Source organism: Dendrobates tinctorius, unplaced genomic scaffold (assembly GCF_039654945.1).
Source record: "Dendrobates tinctorius isolate UK_male_01 unplaced genomic scaffold, ASM3965494v1 ptg000057l, whole genome shotgun sequence".
Lineage (NCBI taxonomy): Eukaryota > Metazoa > Chordata > Amphibia > Anura > Dendrobatidae > Dendrobates > Dendrobates tinctorius.
This window is the reverse complement of record NW_027361725.1, coordinates 7,637,515-7,664,012: the sequence shown is the minus strand read 5'-3', so window position 1 is coordinate 7,664,012 and position 26,498 is coordinate 7,637,515. Positions and strand designations below refer to the sequence as shown.

General features: G+C 45.9%; 1 protein-coding gene across 1 annotated transcript in view; it reads left to right on the top strand.

Annotated features, from left to right (window-relative positions):
- Positions 1-23,360, top strand: part of LOC141091953 (cholesterol 24-hydroxylase-like) — a 58,711-nt gene extending 35,351 nt beyond the window's left edge. The window contains 9 exon segments of the mRNA XM_073577763.1: positions 9,576-9,716; positions 11,939-12,593; positions 14,833-14,895; positions 15,004-15,076; positions 15,182-15,266; positions 18,031-18,141; positions 22,505-22,593; positions 22,678-22,744; positions 22,957-23,360. Coding sequence (XP_073433864.1) covers positions 9,576-9,716; positions 11,939-12,593; positions 14,833-14,895; positions 15,004-15,076; positions 15,182-15,266; positions 18,031-18,141; positions 22,505-22,593; positions 22,678-22,744; positions 22,957-23,106 — 1,434 coding nt within the window. The 3' untranslated portion in view covers positions 23,107-23,360.
- Positions 23,361-26,498: the final 3,138 nt, after the last annotated feature.

The window sequence follows — 26,498 nt, the reverse complement described above, 5'->3', positions numbered from 1 at the left end:
CACAGAGGATTCATTTTGTGAGGTAAAATATTTCACTCACTGTTTTTAAGCAATATCTTACCTTACAAAATGTATCCTCTGCGATCTCCTGCTCTAATGTCAGTATTGTCTTTTGCTTCCTTCCCTGCCCAGGAGCTGTGATATGTTCTGTACACGGTCAGACACAGGGGAGATAGAGACAGAACACAGGGGGGGAGACAGCTCAAATGGGACAGCACTTGAGGGGAGAACACGGCACAGGAAAGAGAGAGACAGCAGCCAAGGGGGATAGCACATGAGGTAGACAGGTCAAAGAAGAGAGCACAGACGGGAGAAGTCAGCACATGGGGAAAGAGAGAGTGGATAGGTGGGTGAGCACATGGGGGGAGAGATTCTCAACGCTGCAAAGCCTGCCCCCATCGTGACATTACCGCCCTCCCGATGCGATAGCACCGGGCCTCCATCTAGTATATTATACTCTGCATACCTATATTCTACCCAGGGGGGAGGCAAACACACATATATCCATTAACCCCTTCAAGAAAAGGCGATTTTTCATGTTTTTGTTCTTTTGTTTTTTCCTCCCCTTTTTTAAAAGAGACACCCATTTTATTTTTACGTCAACATCAGAATGAGGGCTTGTTTTTCTTTGAAAGAAGCCATTCACTTTACTACATGATGTACTGAAAAATGGAGTGAAATAATGGAAAAAATGCAATGCCGTCATATACGGGGTCCATTTTTACAGGGTTCATTTTGTAGCAAAAATTATATGGTAGCATTATTCTTCAGGTCAGTATGATTACAGGGGCAGCTAGAAGAGAATTAAAAATTCTGAGACCTGTAACTTGTTATTTATCGATGAAAGTGTGAGGGATTATTTTTTTGCACAATAATCTGTAGTTTTCATTGATAGCAATTTGTGGTAGCTTTGATATTTTAATAGCATTTTTTTAAAAAGTAGGTAGTTAGTGACTTTAGTTAGGGCAGTTTCAGTTGAGTGGTGCTGTGGGAAGCCAGATTGTATCCGGTCAAAGAGAGAACAGGAGGAGAGGTGGGAGTACAGTTCAAGATATACATGCTGTTCCAGTAGTTTTGAGGCATAAGGGAGAAGAGATATTGGTCGATAGTTAGACACAGAGGATGGGTCGAGGGAGGGCTTTTTGAGGATGGGTGTGATTGAGGCATGTTTGAAAGATGAGGGAAAGACACCATCTGTAAGTGAAAGGTTGAAGAGGTGGGTTATGGTTGGGATGAAGACTGTGGAAAAGTTAGGGATGAGGTGGGACAGGAGTGGGTCAAGCGCGCAAGTGGTGAGGTGTGATCTTGACAAGAGGGTGGAGAGCTGATCTTCTGTCATGGTAGAGAAGCTGGTTTTGGAAGAACAGGGCTGAGTGGCTAAGAGGGGCATTGGGGGCTGCGGGCCAAAGCTTTCTCTGATCGTATCGATCTTCTGCTTAAAAAAGGAGGCAAAGTCTTCAGCAGAAATGAGAGGAGAGGTAGGAGGTGCTGTGGGATGGAGTAGAGACTTGAAAGTATTGAAAAGCTGTTTAGGGTTGTGAGACAGGGAGGATATGAGAGATGCAAAGTAAGTTTGTTTTGCGGCAGAGAGTGTGTACTTGAAGCTGGCAAGGGACTGCTTGTATGCGTTGACGTGCTCAGTAGAACGAGTTCTCTTCCATCTCCGCTCAGCGGCCCTGGAAACCCATCTCAGTTCTTTGGTCAGGCTGGTCAGCCAGGGCTGCCTGTTGATTGTATGAGTTTTGCTCTGCGTGAGGGGGGTGGCCGAATCAAGTGTTGCTGTTATTGTGGTGTTATAAAAAGTGGCATCAGCATCTGTGTTATGAAGGGAAGCTATGTCTGTGAGAGGGAGAAGGGACTCAGAGAGTGATTGTAAATTGAGCTGTTTGAGATTTCTGTGAGGGTGAGCAAGTTTGTGGAGTGGGGCTTGCGCAGTAGGAGAGGAGAGGGAAGAGAATGTCAGTAGGTTGTGGTCAGACAGGGAGAGAGGTGAGTTAGTGAGATTAGTGAGGGAACAGTATTGTAGTATTCAGTCACCATGTGGTGGTAATATGTGGTCTGGGCATAGTGCGGTGGTATTTGTCCCTTGTATGTGCTATTATTCTGTCACTGGTGGTAATATGTGGTCTGGTCATGGTGTGGCTGTATTTGTTCCTTGTATGTGGTATTATTGGTCACCATGTGGTGGTAATATGGTGTCTGGTCATAGTGGGGAGGTATTGGTCCCTTGTATGTGCTATTATTCTGTCACTGTGGTGGTAATATGTGGTCTGGTCATGGTGTGGCTGTATTTGTTCCTTGGTATTATATGTGGTATTATAGGTCACTATGTGGTGGTAATATGTGGTCTGGACATGGTGTGGTGATATTTGTCCCTTTGGATGTGATATTATTGTTCATTTTAAAAATTGAAAAATAAATAAAAAATATACCTAAATTATATTGGATATTTTAACAAATGTTTATTAGGTTAGAGTAGAGTAGGGCCTGGCCAAAAGAGTCTACCTTGTCGTGGTGGCAGATTTAAAAAATATTTTGGCCAAAACAAAAGCTGCTGGCTATGTGTGTGATCTGGAAATGGGAACTGTTAATGTGTGATTGGTGAGAAGTGGAGTTTTTCCAAGAGAGAGCGGTAAGACTGTGGACTGTTCGAGGGGTGGAGGGCGGGGCTGGGTTGGAGCCTGGGCAGAGTCTCAAGGGGGCCCCTAAAATTTTGCCAGTATGGGGCCCCGAAATTCCTAGTGGCAGCCCTGCTCACACTCACACACACACTCGCAATCTCGCACACACACACACTCACACTCTCACACACACACACACACGCACTCACACACTCTCACACACACACACTAACACTCTGTTAGGGCTAGCGGAACGCACCGAGAAAAAGAGATGGAATCAAGGTGCGTTCACAGCACAGGGTTCACCGTGCAGAGATGTTAACTACTGCTCGGTAATGGCGGAGGGTATGTGGCAACTAATAAATGAACACACGTGGGTTAATGTCACCCGGTGTGCACTGGAGCAAGTTCTGTTGCTCCACAGAACCACGCACAGTGTAAACAGCAGAGCCTGTTAAACTCATGGGTCTCGGATGAGCGCTAGTATGCAGTGCAGACACAGGACTCTGCCCCATAGACACGGGGTTAGAGTCTGTTACGACTTGGCGAGGCAAACCTCAAAGAGTGGACCCTCTGGATCGTGGCACCAAGGACCCCCGGGCGAGCGGACCAGATGGAGCTGACCCCTATACAGGAATAGTTAGGAGCAGGCCCTGGGGCTCGAGTGACACGATAGCCGGTACCAAGAGGGGCAGCTCTTTAGGGAAGCTGGAAGCCCCTCCACAGGACAGAGAGAGCACAGGGTGACGGAGTGGAGTGCAGGAGGTGGATCAGCAGTGGAACTGGTGGACAAAAAGGAATCACGTAACGGCAGGACAGAGCTGGAAACCCAGGAGGCACAGAATGAGACACAGGACAGGCATGCAGGCTAGTACACAGGACAGGCAGGCTAGGACACAGGACAGGCAGGCAGGCTAGGACACAGGAGAAGCGGGCACGGTTAGGACACAGGAGAAACGGGCAAGGCTAGGACTCAGGACAGGTGGGCACAGCTGGAACATAGGAGAGGCAGACGAGGCTTGGGCAGAGCTGGGGAGACAAAAGCAGGAAGAGGACAAGGTAATGCTGCTGAGAAGAAACAAGGCCAAATGTTAGAGAAATTAAGATCAGGTGCCTCCATTAAGGGAGGGCGGCCAGATATACCTGGCCCACAAGCTCCCATTGGAGCGGCGGCGCTTCCGGGTCAGGGCACTGCCGGAGCTCAGGGAGAAGAGGTGACGCGCGGCTGCGGTCTAGGGCGCATGCGCAGAGGCGCCGCCGGCCGCGGACCTGTCAGACGCCGCGAGCTCCGACGTGGAGAAGGAAGTGCTGCTGGAGTGAGGAGGTGAGTATGAGTGGAGGCGGTCGTGGCTGCCGTAACAGAGTCCCTCTAGTTCACTAGCAGTCGGCGCCGCAGCCGCGGTGCCAGCAAGGAAGCAACTGAAATAGTAATGCACCTAGTGCGCACTGCACCGCTCTGGCGGATGCCACTAACCACCCTGACTAGGGTAAGGAAAGCGCTAGACTCCGCACGGCGTTGCGCAGGCGGATGCAGTCACTTAGATGCCTTGTGCTGAATGGCACAATATGGCGCTAAGAGAGGTGCTGTGAATTGGAAGCCCTGTGGCACTAAATTTAGCCACTACAAGGCGCTGACTCTGACTCTAATAGCACTATAACATGCGTTTCCTAGGGAGGGGAGTCATGATAAGTCAGTCACCAGATACATGCATCCATCATCACTCACACAAAATATAATAAGAGTCTATACTAGCACATGGCCGAGTGGTCATGCGAACATTTTATAGCAGCATCCTTCCGGGACCTTCCTGATGGTCCAATCCGAGCCACTTGTGGACCTGAGCATGTGACCTCCGACCTCCAAGGAGAGGTCTTCCCACGGGCATGCTCAGAAGGCTGCAAAAAGGACTTAGACTCTGGAGCTGCTCGCTGCTGGCTAGTGCAGACTGCTATAGCTGAACCAGAGGTGGCAGCAGCAACCAACCTAACAGCACTAGCTTGAGCAAGACACTGGGAATGGCGTCTTTGCTGAGCAGCCTCCTCTGCAGTCGGGACTGAATGGGAGACCGCAGAAGGCAAGGCTCGGGATTCCTCCTGTGTGGAGGTAGGAACCTAACACCCTCATACTCACACTCACGCAGCCTCTTGCACGGTTCCACCGGCTGTTATAATCTGCTCAGTTTGTGACTATCTGCCATTTTCTTGTAGTGTTCTGGCTGCTGGTCTTTTTCCCCTGGTGGTGCTGGGTTTGCCTTTGGTCAGGTGATTGTATCACCCTTTATTAATCTGCATCTGTCTCCCATTCCTTGCTGGACAACAGTGTTAATCCGCTTGAAGTCTGGCTTGGTGCCTTGCTTTGCTTTCTGTGTGTTTAATTAGAGCAGTTCTGGGACCTCTGGTTCTGCTAGTCTTAGTTTCTGTTTTCAGTTTGTTTCTGCAGCCTTCTTTGTGTTTTCTGTTAGGAGGTGACCCGTTTTTGTACCCAGTCCTTATATCTTTCAGGGAACCACTTCCCCCTATCTATAGGTCTTTGCTTGAGATTAGCCTAGGATCATCGGTGGGTCTATACACAAGGAATGGGTCTCCCACTCCATTGCAGGGCATCAGCCTAGTCGCAGTACAGGGTCAGTTTTCTCCCTCCTACCCTACTCCTGTGCTGCAGAGCCGTAACACCAGCGGAACACCATCTCACTGCACCTGTGCTAATTCTGCGCAGGCGCAGTGAATCATTCAGCTGATCCCAGCGGCAGATGCGCAACGTGTCTACAGGGAGAGGAACCTGGTCACAATAAAGGGGTTTTCGCACGAACGAAAGTTCATTTTAAAAATTATCAGTGTCTGACCATGTACGGAGCATACCAAATCTCCTGGGCAGGGGAGGAAGCAAAAGACAATACTGACATTACAGCAGGGGATCACAGAGGATTCATTTTGTGAGGTAAAATATTTCACTGACTGTTTTTAAACAATATTACCTCACAAAATGTATCCTCTGCGATCTCCTACTGTAATGTCAGTATTGTCTTTTGCTTCCTCCCCTGCCCAGGAGATGTGGAATGTTATGTACACGGTCAGACACAGGGATGAGAGACAGAGCACTGGAGGGAGACAGCTATTGCATTGGGCCTCCATCTAGTGTGTACATAATACAGTTTGTTAGGCTGGTTTCACATTTGTGTCTGTGTGCACAGCGTTTCATCCGCAGCAATCCGCATGTGTCATGTTTCCCTAACTTTAACATGGTGTACGCAGGGGCATGTGTTTGCATCCGTTCGCATGCGTCACCGGACTCAAGCGTCATTTTTCGGTGTGCTGTGGGGTCCGACGAACGCATCATATTGCATTTTTGGAAGCGGCCAAAATCCGTGAAATATGCGCAGTCATGCACAAGTGGATGAGTGCGTCAAAAAAAGGATTACGGTCTATGGGAACGCATGCGTACGCACGCGTTCGATACGCAAGCATTCTTCAAAATGTAAATAGAAATTCCATGAGACACGCCCATTTTTGTCTGATGTCATATTGAATGCATGCTCTAAACAATGCGAACGCATGCAAAAACGCATACAAATGCGTTTATTTGCCGTTATGCGTAAGATGATGCAGATAAAAAATGCTGCGTAAACATGCATTTGCATGCATTTTTGCATGCGTTTGTGGATGCGGATGATACGCTACGGACTCAAACGCTAATGTGAACCTAGCCTTAGCACCACGCCAGATTCCTGCTCACCCATGCTGCAGACAGTTCTTCCCTTCCCCATGCTCTGCATGCTTCCAGACGGTTCTCAAGCTATGTACTTAGGGCACGTGCGTTCCCACCCTCTTAAAGGGTCAGCACGTGCACTTGCTTGCGTGCACATTATGTATATATTACTTCCTCACCACTGTAGAGGTACCTGAGCAACCTTCCTGTTTATCCTGTTTACAGTCTATATTATGTAAGGTGGCATACCAGTGCAAGTCCTGCCTGCTGCACTCTGATGCAACTCCTGCTTGCTGCACTTTGATGCAACTCCTGCTTGCTGCACTCTAGTGTAAATCCTGCCTGCTGCACTTTGACGCAAATCCTTTCTGCTGCACTGTGATGCAAATCCTTCCTGCTTCACTCTGATGCAAATGCTGCCTGCTGCACTCTGATGCAAATCCTGCCTGCTACACTCTGATGCAAATCCTCCTTGCTGCACTCTGATGCAGACCTTGTCTGCTGCACTCTGACACAAACTTTGTCTACAGCACTCACATTAGAAATTTGTCAGCTGCATTCTGATGCAAGCTCTGCTCCATCCAGTCTGTCCTTCTGGGTCCAGCTGCTGCACGACCATTGGTCTGTCCAAGAGTGGCACCTGGCGTTGATCGGGAGCCAAGTCTAACCTCACCATCAGAGGCTCTAGTGAACAGTCAGGTGATCACTTAGACATGCCCCTCCAGGCTCTCTGCAGCCCGTGGCACAGTGGCTCCACAAGCCACGTCCGTGACAGTTTGTTCAAGCCATGGACCCCACTGGATCTCGGATCCCGTCTGATCAGACCATGTACCAAGAGCTCTGTCGGCAGAAAAGCATACAAGAGAATTTGTCTATGTAGTTGCAGTCCCTGACTACCAAGATAAAGGCCTTAAACATCTCTCCAGAGTCTCCTCACGTTCTTCTCTGGAGACCCCTCAGTCAGTCTGCTTAGTTCAAGCTTCAGGTCCCTGACTCGCAGCTCCACCACACTTTGACGGCAATCTTAAACTCTGCTGTGGGTTCATCAATCAGTGCTGGCTACATTTTGAACTCCTTCCTCATCACTTCCTGTTACACCATGCCAAGGTAGCATTCCTTATGTCACATCTTGGAGGTGAGGCCCTGGCGTGGTTGAATCCATTATGGAAGAGAGAGGACCCTATCAACTCCAATTTCTAAATATTCATAGAGGCCTTTCGCAATGTATTCGATGAACCCGGGCGAGCTACCTTGTCAGCTTCTGCTCTTCTTCGCTTACGCCAGTCCAACTCATCTGTGAGACAATATGCGATATGCTTGGGAACTCTGACTTCCGAACTCAGTTGGAAAAACGAAACATTGGTGGCAACATTCTGGGAGGGGCTCTCTGGAAACTAATGTGGCGCCCCTGAGGGTTCAGTCGCCACAGAGGTACTGCACCTCCTCCTGAGGTGTAGTATCCCACTCCCCAGGTAAGATGGTAACACCTGACCAGACTCCACCACTCACATCCAGCACAGACACTTTAGAATAGCAGAGCACCCTTTGTGGCTCCCTGCTTGGAACACAAAGAGTGCTGGGAAGTGGGTGGAGGTTAGATTGCACAAGAGAGCGGGAGAATGTTAGGAAGTTGGTCAGTTGGTGAGAGAAGATCCCCGGAGAGGGATGGAGTGAAAGCAAGTGCTGCAGCAGACTCCTGTGATCTGGAGCTGTTGGCACGGGAAAGAGCAAGAGAAAGCCTAATTCTTCAGAAGGAAGAGAGATTAGTACGGGACATAAGGAGAAGAAAACTAAGGACTAGGGTGAGCGCAGAGCCCCTCCTCAAGTTTAAGGCGCATGGTCCGGAGTCCGGTCTCCGAGGTTGTATGGACACTGATGTTCCTGCAGCAGAAACCGGAGGAATAGAAGTCACCTCTTTATTCCCATTTAAGACTTGGGGGCACAACAGCAATGTGTGTGCCGGGACATGATAGCAAGAAGTCCCCGAAGCAGGCTGCAGCTGTCTGCCGTACAAGTGGAGTTTGAGTAACATCAAGCAGGAGGAACTTCAGTGTAACTCAGTACTGCAAGTACCTCAAATAAGCACTAGAAAGGAGACGTTCATAACAGACACACGAAAGGGAGTGCTGGAAAGGTTAATTCCATCTGCCTGGGAGTTGGCTGAGCCCCTGGCCTGGATACCGCGGCATTGAAGCAGGCACCTGTCTGTGCCAGGAACGTGAGTAAAAGAAATTGGAACAGCACTCAGCTGTCTCATTGCAATCTTCCTGCGCCAACCCACTCAGCACTGCTATATCCCTGTGCCTAACACTGCACCATTTCCCTCGACACCTATTACGATTACCCTGGGACTACAGCTCCACCTGCGGGGAGCTTCAACATCATTGCTGCCCCACACCATCTCTCCCAGAGAAGCAACCCTGCAGCGCTGGTCAAACTGACCAGGAACCACAGGTGGCGTCACGAATCATTTCAATAACTTTATCCCCATCATTCAACCCCTTTTACATTGACTGCCTGAGGCCACGGACCGGGCCACTGCCACTGTGACACCTCCCATTGAAATCAACAGGCCCAGCACCGAGTACCCCACAGCCTCTGGGGGTGAGTCACTAGCAGGTCGCGACCTACCAACTAACTTTGTCGACCTGGTCTCCCTGACTATCCGTATAGACCTTTGTTTCCAGGAGCGCACGTGAAAGAAGATCACGGCGTCTGGCCCAGTCCTTTCATAGACCGCTTGTTCCTCCACCCTGCCTTGTCGAGGCCTCACCAGAACCCATGCAGGTCGACTGCTTTGCTTTTGCCAGTCAGCGACAGAAGGATCACCGTGCTAAAGGCCAGTGACTGTATTGTGGTGACACAGGTCACTTCCTTCGTGCCTGTCCAGTGAGGCTGGAAAACTTCAGCATCTAGGATCGGTAGGAGAGACCTTCCTAGAAGGAAAAGTCTCCTCTCAACCCCTGACTCTTACTGTGGCCGTGACAACCGGTGAATCCCAGTTTGTTGAGACTGCGCACGTGGATTCTGGGTCAGCAGGAAACTTTGTCCTCCAGGCTATAGTGGATCGCTTCCAAATTCCAGTCCGCCAATTCAAAACCCTCTGGCCATAACTTCTGTTGATGGGAGAACTCTTCGGGAGGCGGCTCATCTGGTTACTGAGTCACTTGTGGTCCGTATTGGGATGCTTCACACAGAGAAGATAATCTTCTATGTTCTTCGGCACATGTCTCACTCCTTTCTTTTAGATTTTCCATGGCTACGACAACATGAACCTGTGTTGGACTGGGCAACTGGAGAGGTGCTCCGCTGGGGAAATTCCTGTCATGAGAGATGTCTGGATCCAGTACGTCCGGCTAAGGTTCCGTCTTCTCCAGCATCGCTGCCCGGTTTGTCGTTTGCATATTGGTCCTTTGCTGATGTTTTTGACAAGGAGAAAGCAGAGACTTGCTGCCCCACAGGCCATATGACTGTCCTATTGACTTAATTGCTGGATCAACACCCCCCTAGAGGTCGAATTTACAATCTGTTTTCCAGCTGAGACTCAAGCCATGTCGGACTACATTCAGGAGAATTTGGCCAGGGGGTTCATTCAGAAGTCCTCCTCTCCTGCTGGGGCTGGGTTTTTCTTCGTTAAGACGGACAGATCACTCCGACCCTGTATAGACTATCGGGATCTCAACCAGATCACGGTGAAGAATAGATACCCTATCTCTTTAATTCCTGAGTTGTTTGACCGGTTAAGAGGTGCCAGGATCTTCACCAAATTAGATTTGAGGGGCGCCAGGGAGACAAATGGAAGACGGCTTTCAACAACAGGGATGGACATTATGAATACCGCGTGATGCCCTTCGGTCTCAGTAATGCACCCGCTGTTTTCCAAGAGTTCATCAATGATATCTTCCGGGACCTGCTTTAATCCTGCTTTGTAGTGTACCTGGACGATATTCTGGTATTTTCCCAGGATCTGGCCTTCCACAGATGAGCAGTTAGGCAAGCACTTCAGCGTCTTAGGGAGAATTGACTCTACGCCAAGTATGAGAAATTCATTTTTGTCAAAAAAAAAGGAAGAAAAAGACCGTGTTTCGTGGCAAATCTGCCACTTCTTCAGGGCCAAAGAATCAATTCAATCAATTCTTTGGCCCTGAGGAAGTGGCAGATTTGCCACGAAACACATCGGCACAATAAAGCTTTCAAGAATAATCCTGTCCTTGTGTGGTCAGCGCGGATACATTGAAAAACCTGGTCTTTTTCTTCCTTCTGGTGTGACATTGTTATCTACGAGAGTCTGCAGTGACCACTGGTTCCTTTTACATTCTGCAAGGGGTCCTTCTTGGGCTACATTGTCTCAGATACCAGACTCAGGATCGATCCTGAGAAAGTCTCTTCCATCCTTAAATGGCTGCTGCCCGTTGGAGTCAAAGCAATCCAAAGATTCCTTGGCTTTGCTAATTATTTTCGACAATTTATTCCTCACTTCTCCACTCTGACTGCTCCCATCTCTGCTATGACCCGAAAGGAAGCCGATCCAAAGAACTGGTCCTCCGAGGCTGAAAAGGCCTTCCACTCTCTTAACGGTCCTTCTTCACTGCACCCGTTCTGCATTGTCCGGATCTGAACAAACAGTTCTTCCTTGAGGTGGATGCATCCTTGTTAGGGACCTGAGTGGTGTTTACTCAGAAGTCTTCCTTGGGTCACAGTGTCTCAAGCGGTTTCTTCTCCAAGGCCTTCTCTGCTCCAGAGCATAACTACGCCATCTGGAACTGGAAGTTGCTTGCCATTAAGATGGCTTTGGAGGAGTGGCGATACCTGCTTGAGGGCGCAGTCTATCCAGTAGTTATCTACACAAACCATAAGAACCTGGCGTATATCCAGTCCACCCAGAGACTTAATCCTCGCCAAGATAGGTGGTCTTTGATTTTTGCCCGTTTCAACTTTCTTTTACATTTCAGGTGTGGTGATAAGAATGTCAGAGCTGATGCTCTCTCACTCATTTCTGTCTGGGGACCAAGAGGAGGACCCTCAATTTATCATCAAACCCTTCCAGATGATTACTGCCACCCCAGTCAGCCTGTTGCAAATTCCCCCAGGAAGACCCTTGTGGGTGAATCTCAGAAGGAGCGGGTTTTGTCTTTAGGCCACTCGACCAAAGTGGCTGGTCACGCGGGAAAAAGGAAGACATTACAATTGATCTCTCGTCACTACTGGTAGCCGTCCATGAGGAGGGAGATCTATGTGGCTGCTTGTACGATTTGTGCCCGCAATAAAGTTCCTAGACGACTTCCTTCCAGTTCTCTCCTGCCGTTTCCCATACCACCTGGTCCATGGTAGCACATAGCAATGGACTTGCGGATTTGCCAGTTTCCGAGGGTTGCGCCGTCATCTGGGTAGTCGTGAATCGCTTCTCCAAAATGGCGAATTTACCCAGTTGTCTGCTCTTCTGTCCGCTCCTGAATTGGTTGACAGCTTCATCAAGCATATTTTCCGCCTGCATGGATTTCCTCGTCCCATCTTATCCGATCGAGATTTGTAGTTCACTTCCAGATTCTGGCGAGCGCTCTGTAAACATCTAGATATCGTCTTGGGTTTCTCCTCGGCCTATCACCCTCAGTACAATGGACAAGTGGAACATGTCAACCAGGTCCTTGGCAACTACCTGCAACACTTCATCAATGCCCACCATAATGATTGGGTAAAAATACTTCCATGGGATGAGTTCTCATACAGCAATCACGTTGGTGAAGCCTCGCGAGAGCCTCCATTCTGCATTGTGTTTGGTCGGCAACCTGAGGTTCCCCTGCTGGTGACGATTCCTTCTGATGTCCCTGTGGCAGATGTCCTTTCCAAGGATTTTGTAAACTTGTGGAAGGATACCAAAGCCACTTTAGAAGCATCCTCCGCCCGTATGAAGAGACATGCAAATAAAAGGCCTCTGGATCCTCAGTGCTTCCGGCCTGTTGACAAGGTGTGGCTCTCATCCAGGTACGTCCGACTGAAGGTTCCCTCGTACAAGTTGGGTCCTCATTTTATCAGGCCTTTTGAGGTGCTGAAGCGGATCAATCAGTTCTCCTATAAACTGAAGTTGCCTTCTTCATTACCGATTCTGAATGCTTTCCATGTATCTCTGCTGAAGCCGATCATCCTGAGCCCCTTCTTCAAGGATCCCAGTACCAAACCCGTGCCAACTGCCTCAGATGATGTTTTTGACATGGAGAACATCTTGGTCATGAAGCGGGTGAGAGGCAAGATCTTCTTCCTGGTCAACGGTAAAGGATTTTGTCCCGAAGAAAGATCCTGGGAGCCTAAGGAGAATATTCACGCTCCGATTCTTCTCCGGAACTTCCTAGATTGCCTGAAGAGGAGGGGGTATAAAGGGGTGGTACTGTTTGCACCACACCGGATCCCTGCTCTGACAGGCAGGGTCTCCAGCGTGTCTCTTTACTCACCCAAGCTGCAGACAGTTCTTCCCTTCCAAATGGTTCCAGTCAGTTCTCTCCCGCTCTCTTAAAGGGTCAGCACATGCACATGCTATTTCCTCTCCAGCCAATGGCTGTGGGACATTATGTATATATTGCTTCCACCCCAGTGGGGAGGTGCCTGAGCAACCTTCCTGTTTATAGTCTATGTTTATAGTCTATGTTGTGTAAGGTCGCATACCAGTGGATCGCCCGCCAGGGCAGTGGGGTACTCGGTACCGGGCCGGTATTTCACAGGGAAGTGTCCCAGTAGCGGTGACCCGGTCCGTGGCCCTGGGCGTCCATGTAAGGGAGTGAAGTGATGGAATAAAGTTTATGAATAGATGATTCGTGACGCCACCTGTGGTGTTCAGCAGCGAAGATGTTAAGCCGATGCTGCAGACAGATCTGCTGGGACCGATGGTGTGGTGCAGCCAGGATGTTATAACCCTCCACAGGCAGGGCTGTTGTCCCAGGGCAGTGTAGATGGGTATTGGAAAGGAAGGTGCAGTGTCAGGCACACAGATGTAGCAGTGCCGGGGAGGTTGCAGCAAGAAGGCAAGGACACAATAGGTTGCAGTTTCTGTACCTTTACCTGGCAAATGCAGTCCAGGGTCCTGAGTACAGATGGCACAGGAGCTGGTTAGCCTGGAAGCAAATCAGGAATCACTCTGGCAGATGGGTTGTGCAGTCTCCTTACTAGCGCTCTCTATAAAGTACTCCCAGTACTGAGTTACACTGGAGTTCCTCCTTTCTGATGTTATCCACACTCCACTCGCATGGCAGACAGCCGTAGCCTTCTATCTCTCTTGGCTCACCAGTCGCTGTTGTGCCTCCGAGCATTATGTGGGAATAGGGCATTTACAGCTTCCTATTCCTCTGGTTTCTGGTGCAGGAACGTTAGTATCCATACACCCTTGGAGACCAGGCTCCAGATCATGCGCTATCACTGGGACTGAGCTCTCCACTTTCCTCAGTCTCCCCAGCGCGTCTCCTCCATGTCTGCACACGACGCCCTCCTCACACTAACTCACTCACTCCTTCCTGTCCCCCAGAGAAAGCTCCTCCCCTCAGTTCTGGGTTCAGAGCTCCTCTGCTGACCTGGAGCGGGAACTGTGTTGCATGCAGTGGTTAACTGCCAGAGAGACCCTTCATTGCTTCCAGGCGTGACATCACTCTCCCTAGGAGGAAGGCAATGCCATTGTGGCGACCATACTCCAGGGGGCGCCACACCAGTGCAAGCCCTGCCTGCTGCACTCTAATGCAAATCCTGCCTGCTGTACTCTAGTGCAAATCCTGCCTGCTGTACTCTAGTGCAAATCCTGCTTGCTGCACTCTGATGCAGACCCTGTCTACTGCAATCTGACACAAACTCTGTCTGCTGCGCTCGGATACGAACTTGGTCAACTGCACTCTGATGCAAGCTCTGCCTGCTTCTCCATCCAGTCTGTCCTTCTGGGTCCAGCTGCTGCGCGACGGTTGGTCTGTCCAGGAGTGGTACTTGGTGTTCATCGGGAGCCAAATCTAAAATCACCATCAGAGGCTCTAGTGAACAGTCAGGTTACTGCTTAGTCACGCCCCTCCAGGTTCTCTGCGGCCCGTGGCCCAGTGGTTCCACAAACCACGTCCGTGACATAGTCATCCCGCTTTTATGATTAAATTATTCTGGTTTCTCATCATCTCCTTCTATTTCTTTTTTTTAAAAATTTGTTTATTTAAGCTCCAAAACAAAACAAGAAGTACAACATACATATTTGTATACAGTAGTAAGCTTTATACAAAACATACACACTTCCATATATTGTTGAATACTAAACATAATGTGCATTCTTAGATATATGCAAAGTGCTACATACCATACATATCCTACTGAATATATGTAAAGGACAATAGGCTGTATATTATGAAATATTTGTGACAATTAAATCATACAAGCCCTTGTATTGTTGCACAATAAAACCTATTTTAAATTCCTAAACTACAACTACAGCTACAACAACTACTATTTTGCAGCCTAATGCTTTACATCTCCTTCTATTTCTTCTTTCAGAGTTGGAAGATGGCTGCAGTCAGGAGGATTTAATAGATAACTTTGTCACATTCTTCATAGCAGGTTAGTTCATCTAATTGTCTATCTATCTATCTATCTATCTATCTATCTATCTATCATTTTATCCATATGTTAGTAAGAAGTGGAACATTGATTTACAAATATATTCAGGGCAAGAAACAACGGCCAACCAGCTTTCCTTTGCGGGGATGGAGTTAGCGCGTAACCCAGAGATCCTGATGAGGTAAATCCACTATGTTCAGCTGTGAAGACGTTCTGTCATTATATTAGTTATATTAGTTCTGTCATTATATTAGTCCCTGGACAGATAATAATTCTGGTTCCTCAGGGTCCAGGCTGAAGTGGATGAAGCTATTGGATCCAAAAGAGACATTGAATATGAAGATCTTAGGAAATTGCAATATCTGTCCCAGGTACTGATAAGGCCTGTTTCACACATCAGTTTTTTTGTGTCAGTTAAAATTTGCGAAAATGGCGGAAAGCGGATCCGTTGTTAACTGATGTGAACGGATGCCACCGGACCGTTTTTTTTACGGAATCCGGCGAATGAAGAATTTTAAAGGAACTGCTGCCCAGGGGGGGGGGGGGAGAGAGAATTTTTTCTGTCCGCCAGATATGATTTCAGGGTTAAATTTCCTCCTGACTTCATTCCTCCGGGCATGCGCACTATAAAAATGCGGATCCTGCAGCACAAAAAACGTTGCAAGGTCCGTCCAGGCATCTCGGCAAACGCAAAAAAATTGACGGATCTGAAAAAAAACAGATCCAACGGATGGCCATCCGTCAAGATCCGCCGGTAATGCAAATCAAAGGGGAAAAAAACGGATCCACCAAAAAAATGGCGGATCCGTTTTTTTTCAAAAACGGCGGATTTTGACTGATGTTCAAAAACGAAAGTGTGAAACAGGCCTTACAGTAAGATCTTTATTTCCATATCTGCCCTAGACAACATAAACACACAAACAAAAATGTTGGTACCTACTGGCAAAGTAAGAAAAGTCTACAATGGTCACTGAAATAACTTGAAACTGACACAAGTAATTTTCTATTTAAATCTACTGATTATTAACTAAAGAGCATCAGACGTTTCTTTTTTGCTTTCGAATTGTGGTTCAACAGAATAAAAAAACAAACTAATGAAAATGGCCTGGACAAAAATGAAGGTGCATTTAACGTAATATTTTGTTACATAATCTTTTGAGGCAATCACTGAAACTGAATTCTGTGACTCTCAGTGAGAGTCTTCTGCACCTGTCCACAGGTATTTTGGCAGTTCCTCATTAGCAAAGTGCTCCAGGTGTCTCAGGTATGATGGCGTCTTATCCATATGGCAGGTTTCAGCTCCTTCCACAGATTTCCAGTAGGATTTAGATCAGGGCTCATAGTACCCACTTCAGAAGAGTCTGATGCTTTGCTCTTAGCTTTGCTCTTAGCCATTCTTCAATGTTTATACCTATGTTTTGGCTCATTATCCTGTTGGAGGACCTATGGACCTGTGACTCAGACCAAGATTTCTGACACTCAGCAGCTCATTTCACGTCAATGTGACTTGATAGTCTTGAAATGTAATTGTACACGGCACAGGTTCAAGACCCCCTGTACCAGGTGCAGCAAAGCAGCCACAAAACTTAAACGAATCTCTTCTATATGTCATAGGCGGTACAATGTTCTTTTCTTTGTATGCTTAATTTTTACATCTGTACACATAGAGCTGATGTGATGCCCCAAAGCTCCAGATTTGTCTCTTCTGTCCAAAGAATATTGTCCTAAAAGCAATGTGGCTTGTCAATATGCATTTTGGCAAATTTCAGTCTCGCTTTTTTATGATTTGCTTTTAGCAGTTGTTTCCCTAACAGTAGTCTTCCACGAAGTCCATTTTGGCCAAGACAGTGCAAGATGGTGTGATTGGACACTGATGGACCTTGACTTTGGAGTTCACATCAAACGTCTTGGAAGTTGTTCTGGGTTCGGTTACCATTCGTGTTATCGATGTCTTCGATTTGCCATGAATTTTACCCTTTCGGCCAAATCCAGGCAGGTTCGCTACAGTCCCATAGACTTTAAACTTCTGAATAATATGTGCAACTGTAGTAACAGGAACATCAAGCTGTTTGGAGATGGTCTTTTAGCCTTTACCTTTAACATGTTTGTTTTTAATTTTATTTCTAATCTCCGAAGACAACTCTATCCTTAGCTTTCTTTGCTCCATGTTCATTGTGGTGCACACCATGATACCAAACAAAACAGTGACTACTTTTCACCCTGTAAATAGGCAACTGACTGATTACAAGTTTGTAGACACCTCAGTTTAATAGATACCTCTGATCAAATTATTTTAAATCTTCTAGGGGAAACCATCATGTTTATTCAAATTTTCATTATTCATTTATTTTTCTAGCCACAATTTGAAAGCAATGTCTGATTTTCATTAGTTAATATTCGGTAAATTTAAATTTAAAGATATAATAGTTTTATCAATTTCCAGTTATGTCAGCCATTGTGAGCTTTTCTTACTTTAACAGAAGAATTTCCAACAATTTTGTCCATATGTTTCACAGAATATCCACTGGCTGCACAGAGTATTGTGGGTAGTCCGTGGCCACCAGACAAGAGGCCTGTGAACCTCCTCCTGTCTGTCAGCATCCCTAACGCCACTTCTGATTAGTAGGCTCAGACCAATGTCATTGGGTCAGTTTCATTCACACATGACATCATGTTGGATTCACTAATCAGGAGAGGTGTGGGGGATGCCAGCTGGTGGTAGATTATTGGCTGTTGTACTAGGCCCTGGTAATCTTTTCTCTCCACGCTAATTAATAAATAGTGGCTTTGACATATCAAATTTTTCAAAATGTTTAATTAGGCTAATGATAGTAAAGCTACATTGTCCAGTGTTTTGAAATTACATCAAGAAGTTCTACAATTGCAAAGCATAGTCTTCCTTCAAGTTTCAGAATCAAAATTTTGCTGCATACTAGAAAGTTTCATCCAATCCTAGTTACATCCCATTAAGAAAAGAGGAATGGAAGGAATGAATGAGCTGCCACAGCTACTGGCCTTTTCACTTGAGTTTTTACTAATAAGAATAATGGCGTAACTCTAACTTTAAAGACAAATACAAAAAGCTGTGTTTCTCTTGGCATTTTAGAACAATACAACTCTTTTTTTTTCTAACAGGTCTTAAAGGAAACCTTGAGGTTATATCCTACAGCTCCTGGGACATCAAGAACCCTAGAAGAGGAAATGGTAATCGAAGGAGTGAGGATTCCTCCTAGAGCAACTTTGGTGGTGAGCCATAGACTGTGGAGATCATAGAATCATAGAATCATAGAATCGTAGAGTTGGAAGGGACCTCCTGGGCCATCTGGTCCAACCCCCTGCTCAAAGCAGGATTCGCTAAATCATCCCAGTCAGATGTCTGTCCAGCCTCTGTTTGAAGACTTCCATTGAAGGAGAACTCACCACTTCTCGTGGCAGCCTGTTCCACTCATTGATCACTCTAACTGTCAAAAAGTTTTTTCTAATATCTAATCTGTGTCTCCTCCCATTCAGTTTCATCCCATTGCTTCTAGTCTTTCCTTGTGCAAATGAGAATAAAGTTGAGCCTTCTACAATGTGACAGCCCTTTAGATATTTGTAGACAGCAATTAAGTCTCCTCTCAGTCTTCTCTTTTGCAAACTAAACATTCCCAAATCCTGCAACCTTTCCTCATAAGACAGGGTTTGCAGACCGGTCACCATTCTGGTCGCTCTTTTCTGAACTTGCTCCAGTTTGTTGATGTCTTTTTTAAAATGTGGTGCCCAAAACTGGACACAATATTCCAGATGAGGTCTGACCAAAGAGGAGTAGAGGGAAATAATGACTTCACGTGATCTAGACTGTATGCTTCTGTTAATACATCCTAGAACTGCATTTGCCTTTTTTGCTGCTGCATCACACTGTTGACTCATATTCAGTCTGTGATCTATTAGTATACCCAAGTCTTTTTCACATGTGCTGTCACTTAGCCCTATTCCTCCCATTCTATATATGCTTTTTTCATTTTTATTGCCCAGATGTAGTACTTTGCATTTCTCCCTGTTAAAAACCATTCTGTTAGTTACTGCCCACTTCTCCAGTTTATTTAAATCTTTTTGAATCCTCTCTCTCTCTTCTCTAGTATTAGCTATCCCTTCTAGCTTTGTGTCATCAGCAAATTTAATCAGTTTACCCTCAATTCCTTCATCTAAATCGTTGATAAAGATGTTGAACAATACAGGGCCCAGGACAGAGCCCTGTGGTACCCCACTTGAGACATTCTTCCAACTGGATGTGCAGCCATTTACGACCACTCTTTGGGTCCGATCACTAAGCCAGCTATGAATCCACCTAACAGTTGCCTTGTCCATTCCATACTTAGTCATTTTTTCAATAAGGATTGTATGAGAGACTTTGTCAAATGCTTTGCTGAAGTCAAGATATACTATATCTACAGCATTTCCTTGATCCACCCAATCAGTGATACCGTCATAGAAGGAAATTAAGTTAGTCTGACATGACTTATTAGTTACAAACCCATGCTGACTCTGTTTGATCACTTCATTCTTATCCAGGTATTGACTTACATGTTGTTTAATAATTTGTTCAAAGATCTTTCCTGGTATAGAAGTCAGACTCACCGGCCTATAGTTGCCTGGGTCCACCTTCTTCCCCTTTTTGAAGATAGGAACAACATTTGCTCTTCTCCAGTCTTCTGGCACTTCTCCTGTTCTCCAAGAATTTTCAAAGATTATGGAGAGTGGTTCAGAAATTTCTTCTGCTATCTCCTTCAGTACTCTGGGGTGTAATTCATCTGGACCTGGAGACTTGAATTCATTTAGGTTAGCTAAGTGTTTCCTCACTATCTTTCTGTTTATAGATATCCTGGATTCTTCTATTCCCTTAATAGGACAGTGAATAACAGTTGGTGTTACATTTCCTTTCTGAGAGAAAACAGATGCAAAATAGGAATTTAAAAGTTCAGCCTTCTCAACATCCTGTCTTACCATTTCATCATTTTCATCCTGTAAAAATCCTATAGCATCTTTGACTTTTCTTTTACTTTTGACATATCCCCAAAATCCTTTATTATTGCTTTTGACATCTCTTGCAAGCCTCAATTCATTTTCAGCTTTAGCTAATCTGATTTGTGCCCTGCAGATTCTGCAGACAGCATTATATTCTTCTTTAGATATGCCTCCCTCTTTCCATTTTATAAACATTTTTTTCTTCCTTTTTAGCATGTGCTTAAGTTCTGTGTTCACCCATCCTGGTTTCCTTAAATGCTTCCTATTCTTCCCTCTTTTCGGAATTGTTAACAACTGTGCTTTGAGAATTTCATTTTTCAAGATTTCCCATCCTTCCTGGACATTTTTGTCTTTAAGGATATCCAGCCATTGGATTCCTCCAATTATCTTTCTGAATCCCTTAAAATCTGCCTTTCTGAAATCTAACCTTGACGTCTGAGTCTTCACAGGTCTTCCGCCTCTAGTTATCCAAAATTCTAAAATAGCATGGTCGCTACCTCCTAGGGTTCCAGCCACTTTTACCTCCTCAACCATTTCCTCCCTGTTTATAAGGATTAGATCCAAGGTAGCAGTTCCCCTTGTTATCTCCCCTACCTTTTGGAAGATAAAGTTGTCAGCAAGAGAGGATAAGAATTTCCTTGACCTGTTAGTTTTGCCTGAGAGAGATTCCCAACAAATGTCTGGATAGTTGAAATCTCCCATGACAACTATGTCATATTTTTTGGAGAACTTGGCCATTTGATGCATAAAGAGTTCATCCATATCTTCAGCTTGCACAGGCGGCCTGTAGTAAATGCCTACAATGGTGTCCTTTCCATTGTTCTGTCCTTGTATTCTTACCCAAACAGTTTCCACAGAACTCCCAGTCTCTGAAGCTTCAATCTCTGTGCAGATATATGCGTTTCTAACATACAATGCAACACCCCCTCCTCGTTTATCAAGTCTGTTTCTTGCAAATAAGTTGTATCCTTCTAGTCTTGTATTCCAATCATGTGTATCGTCCCACCAAGTTTCAGTGATTCCAATGACATCATATTTCTTTTCCTGTGTTAGTAGTTCCAATTCTCCTTGTTTGTTGCCCATGCTTTGTGCATTAGTATAGAAACATTTTAGTTTGTGATTGGTTTCTCTTTCTCCAATATTTTTATTAATTAGATTCTTTCGTCTTTGTTCTTCCTTTCCACTTCTATTAGCAGAGTTCTCAATAGCATTTGTCAGGTGTATGGCTTTTTCTGGTCTTTTGCTTCCCTTCCCATGTTGTTCTAGTTTAAAGCTCTCCTTACAAGTGTAGCAAGGCGACTTCCAAATACATGCTTTCCAGTCTTCGTAAGGTGCACCCCATCTCTAGCAAGTAGTCCATCGTATAAGTAGTTCACTCCGTGATCCAGAAATCCAAATCGTTGCTGACGGCACCATCGACGTAGCCAGTTGTTCACCTGCAGAATCTTATTCCACCTCCTTGTTCCATGGCCATCCACTGGGAGGATGGAAGAGAAGACCACCTGCGCTCCCAGTTCTTTCACTTTCTTGCCTAAGTCTTCAAAGTCTCTGCAGATGGTTTCCAGGTCGTTTCTTGCGGTGTCATTTGTCCCCACATGTAGTAGCAGGAATGGGTAGTCATCTGTAGGTCTGAAGAGTCCTGATATCCTGTCAGACACATCTTTAATTTTTGCACCTGGAAGACAGCACATTTCTCTTGAAGTTATATCCGGTCTGCAGATAGCGGCCTCTGTTCCTGATCCAGTGAATTCAAGAAGGCTTGGTGTTACCACATTGAAAAACTAGAAATTCAAAAACTCAGTACAGTTGTTTGTGTCAACAGACTAACATTTATGTTTACTTTTTTTCTTAAAAACTATTGTGCTGTCTTGCTTTTGCTTTCTAGTGTTTTATTAATAAAGAAAACAATGTGGAAATGTAACTGAAATAGTAGAGCAGATACAAGCCCTACAATATACTTGCCCAGTCATGCTGTGCTTGCCACTACAGCTGGGACCTTTCCTTTGTCACTTTCCACCTATCAATTCAATCTCTGTATTATTCCCAGACTACTATTATTCATCTTCTTCAGTGCTGCAGTTATATAACATAATACACTCTGGTGTATTTGTTCAATGTTGTAAGATTTTGTTTTCCTACCTCTTTTGCTGAGCTATGATCTTTGACATCCTCTAACTATTCTAAATTACGCTAATATGGCTGCTGCATTCCCTGCCTCGGCTTTTATACAGGCTATGATAGTCCTTCTGTTTGGCTTTGCTATACGTACAATGTAATGTGATAGCTGCAAGGCATTATTTTTAAGCCCACACAGTCACACCTGAGGTGATACTAGCCCTCTGTGACTGATACAGTCTTCTGCAATGTGTAAGAAGGCAGCAAACATTTTTCACAATTCAAACTTGTCTGAATTTGTGGTGACCTGCGAATTTAATTAAATTCGACTCAAATTCAATTTGCATAAAATCAATTTAATCATTATTAGTGATAACTTTATTATACTACTAGTAAATAGTTTATGATGAAAGTTGATGTATTTTAGGTCATCTTTAGAGTTGATCTGTATAAGGTATTAGTAAGTGTTGACATAATTTTCTCTTTGTAGTTCAATTCTTATGTTATGGGCCGGATGGAGAAATTCTATCATGATCCCTTGGTCTTCAATCCAGACAGATTTCATCCTGACGCTCCCAAGTATGTGCCTTATTCGTTCTTTGATATCATCGTTATTGCCCTGTGTATTATGCAGAGAGTATATGATTATTTTTTTGTTCGCAGACCTGGCTATGCCTACTTTCCATTTTCTCTCGGACCACGGTCATGCATTGGTCAAGTATTTGCTCAGGTGAGGTCAATAGGGGTGTAGGCAGCTGTCAGACACCTCTGAGGGTTAAAAAAAAGGATTGGTTATGTTTGAAGCATTACAAATGGAAGACCGTCTTAGACAAAATACACCACCAAAATGCCCTAAATGGAAAAAGAAAGTATCCCTTGGGCATGTACAAATTTAACGATGCACTTCCCCCATATGATGTCTACATTCTCTCTCTTATACAGATGGAAGCAAAAGTCGTAATGGCAAAGATTTTGCAGAGATTTGAGTTTGAGCTGGTGGAAGGACAGAGCTTCAGAATTTTGGATAATGGGACTCTTCGTCCTTTGGATGGTGTAGTCTGTAGAATTAGACTTCGAGAGGAACTAAAATAAAAAATAATCAAAAACGCAAAGAAATTACATTAGAACAAAAGAAGTCAGATAATGCTTTGTATATCAAAACATGCCCAGACTAATATTAAACTAAACAACTACAAGTTATTGCTATACAGGCTTTAATGTCTATATACAGTAGATACTGAATGTAAGCATTGAAATATTTGTTACAGGTACAACGACAAAAAAAATTGTATGTAAAATATGTATTTTTTCAGCAAACAGTAAATGTCTAACATTATAGAGCTTTATATTTGTGTCATTGTAAATTTATTTTAAAGGTTTGGAGGAGTTGTGTTTACATACTCTATGACCTATGGGAAAGGAATCTGAATCTGTGAAAATGTACATGCAAAAGCAAAAATGGGAATATTGTCCATGTTTTGTTCTGGATTTCACTACTACCATAGCATAACAAAGAGTCAAATCCATGACCAAATCGTGGCTTTTCATATATTGTCATAGCTAAGCTTCTTACATATATAAAGAACCAAAACCAAGGTAAGATTACTTATACACAGCACCAGAATAAAACTCATTATATACTGCATCTCAAAATAATAAAGGGCACACTTAAACAGCACAATGTAACTCCAAGTCAATCACACTTCTGTGAAATCAACCTGTCCACTTATGAAACAAAACTGATTGCGAATTAATTTCTCCTGCTGTTGTGCAAATGCAACAGACAATAGGTAGAAATGATAGGCAATTAGCACGACAACCCCTATAAAGGAGTGGTTCAGCAGGTGGTGACCACAGACCATTTCTTTGTTCTCATCATTTTTGGCTGTTGTTTCAGTCACTTTTGCATTTTGCCATTGCTCTCACTCCTAGAGGTACAGTAGCATGAGGCAGTGTCTACTGTACAACCCACATAAATTGCTCAGATAGTGGAGCTCATCCAGGATGGCACATCAATGCAAGCTGTGGCAAGAATAGTTGCTGTGTCTGTCAGCACAATGTCCAGAGCATGGAGCAGATTCCAGGAGATAGGCCAGTACAGTGTAAGGCAGGGGTGGGGAACCTCAGGCCCCAGGGCCATTTATGGCCCTTAATGACCTTTTATCCGGCCCCTGGGCAGATTCTCAGAGACTGCAGTGCTTTGGCAGGGAGTTGTATTTTGACTGCCACCAGCTCATTAATTTCTTCTTGCTCTGTGAGCATACACACACAGTGTTCACTACTGAACACTGAAGGGTATGCAATGAAAGATTATATCCTGAAACCAGTGCGAGAGTCAGGATGTACTTTGTGGGCGGAGTTAGTACGGCCCCCGAAGGATGGTATAAATATCCAAATGGCCCTTGGCAGAAAAAAGATTCCACACCCCTAGTGTAAGGGGTTAACAAGACTGTCCTGTATTGATGTGCATATATTAATGTATTGTTATACAAATGTATATTGTTATATGGTAGGGAAAGTGTAGTACCCCAGTTGGTCCACTAGATGGGGGTAGTGTGTAATAGCATGTAAATAGTTAAAAGTAGGAGGGGCTAACTGTGGTTAAGTCAGGTCGCATCCAACATTTTAGTTAGTTGGGCTATGTAGCCCTGACAGGGCAGTTAGCTGTGTAACGTTTAAGGACACAAGCCCAGCCATTCAGGGCCTGAGGGCCACAGATGACAGCAGTGCAGAACACTGCAGTACAGAGCACTACACTGCAGATGGTAGTGAGATAGTTGGCAGCAGTACGGCAGCACAGATCGCTCAACATGAGGCAGCTTGCTACATGGGCAGACAGGGGAAACTCCCAAAGATGGTGAAACTGGACAGGGAGAATGCTGTGATGCAGACTGGGACGGAACGACTCGGGGATGTTCTGAAAGATGACATTGAGAAGCTAGGGAAAGTGAAGAAGGCAAATTGTGTGTGTGTCACAGACACCGCCTTTACTCACTGGCGTGTTCCCGCTCCTCGTCGCGTCCCTGCTGCTGCTCAGTTCGGGTCTTGGTGCGTCGGTGCTCTGCACATGCGCGCTTGAACTCTCTCATTTGCAAGGGTCCCTGGGAGCTCTGACTCGGTGGCTCCTCCCCCAACATGGCGGCGCCCACCGGGTATTTCTGTACGGTGTCTGCTAAGGTAAGACGCCTGATTTTCTTAGCGGATTAGCGCCAGCATCTTTGCGCCTGGCGCCCACCCACAACTCAGGCCCTTAACCTTTTGCCTGTCAGCTCTGTGTCTCAGCCGTGCCTGTCAGCTCTGTGTCTCAGCCGTGCCTGTCAGCTCTGTGTCTCAGCTGTGCCTGTCAGCTCTGTGTCCCAGCCGAGTCTGGCCTTGCCTGTCAGCCCTGTGCCCCTGCCCTGCCTGCCTGTCTGTCTGCCTTGTGTCTCAGCTGTGTTCATCTGCGCTCCTGTGTCTTCTGTGGTGGGTCCACATATCCGGTACCATCCTATAGCTTCTTCCTTATTTATTCCCTCTTTTTCCTTTACAGCTCAAGCCCCTGCCAGTCCTGGTTTCTCTGGTTACGTTGACCCCCCTGTACCTCCCGTTTCAGTGTACTATCTCCGGTCCTGCTTTCCCGTTCTCCCTCAGCCCTGCCCTGAGTTGCCCCTTTGGCTCTGGCTGTTGTGGTTCCACCTCCCTTGGGCCTGCTTCTAATACTCCCTGTATAGGGGGTGGTCTTCACCTGGTCTGCTCGTCCTTGGGGGCTCTGGAGCCATGACCCAGAGGGTCCACTCTCGGGTTTTTCTCTAACAAACCCTCTCTGTAACAGTATAATCAGGCCATGGACCCGGCTGGAGCCTCGGCCACCCAGAAGGAGCTAGTATATTTGCGGGAGAATCAGACGCGTATTATGTCGCTCATGAAGTCTATGAACTCTGGGCTGTCTGTGCTACAAACCACTGATCCAGGGAACGCTTCTCAGCTTGCTGGACTGCAACAAGAATTGGCCCAGCAACGAGACACCCAGGCCCATATTCTTAGTTATATGGCCTCGGTGGACGACCGTCTGCTCTCCTTGCAGTTGGCCGCCTTGTCTTCCGACCAAGCTGTGACTCCTCACCCCCCTCCCCATTTAGCGAAACCACCCTGGTACAATGGCGACCCTAAACTGTGTCGGGGGTTCTTGAACCAGTGCCATCTCTATTTCGACCTGCTGCCTCAGCAATATCCTACGGATCAGGCCAAGGAGGCCTTCATCGTTTCCCACCTGGAGGGAGATGCTCTATCATGGGTTAATCCCCTCTGGGAGCGTGACGACCCCGTGGTCTTTCAGCTGTCAACCTTCCTGGAGACCTTTAGTCGAGTATTCCATGAGCCGGGTCGCCTCGCTCCTACTACAGAGTCACTTTTTAACCTCCACCAGGTGTCCCTAACGGTTGGTCAGTACACCATACGGTTCCGTACTCTGTCTTCTGATTTGGGCTGGAACAATGAGGCACTGG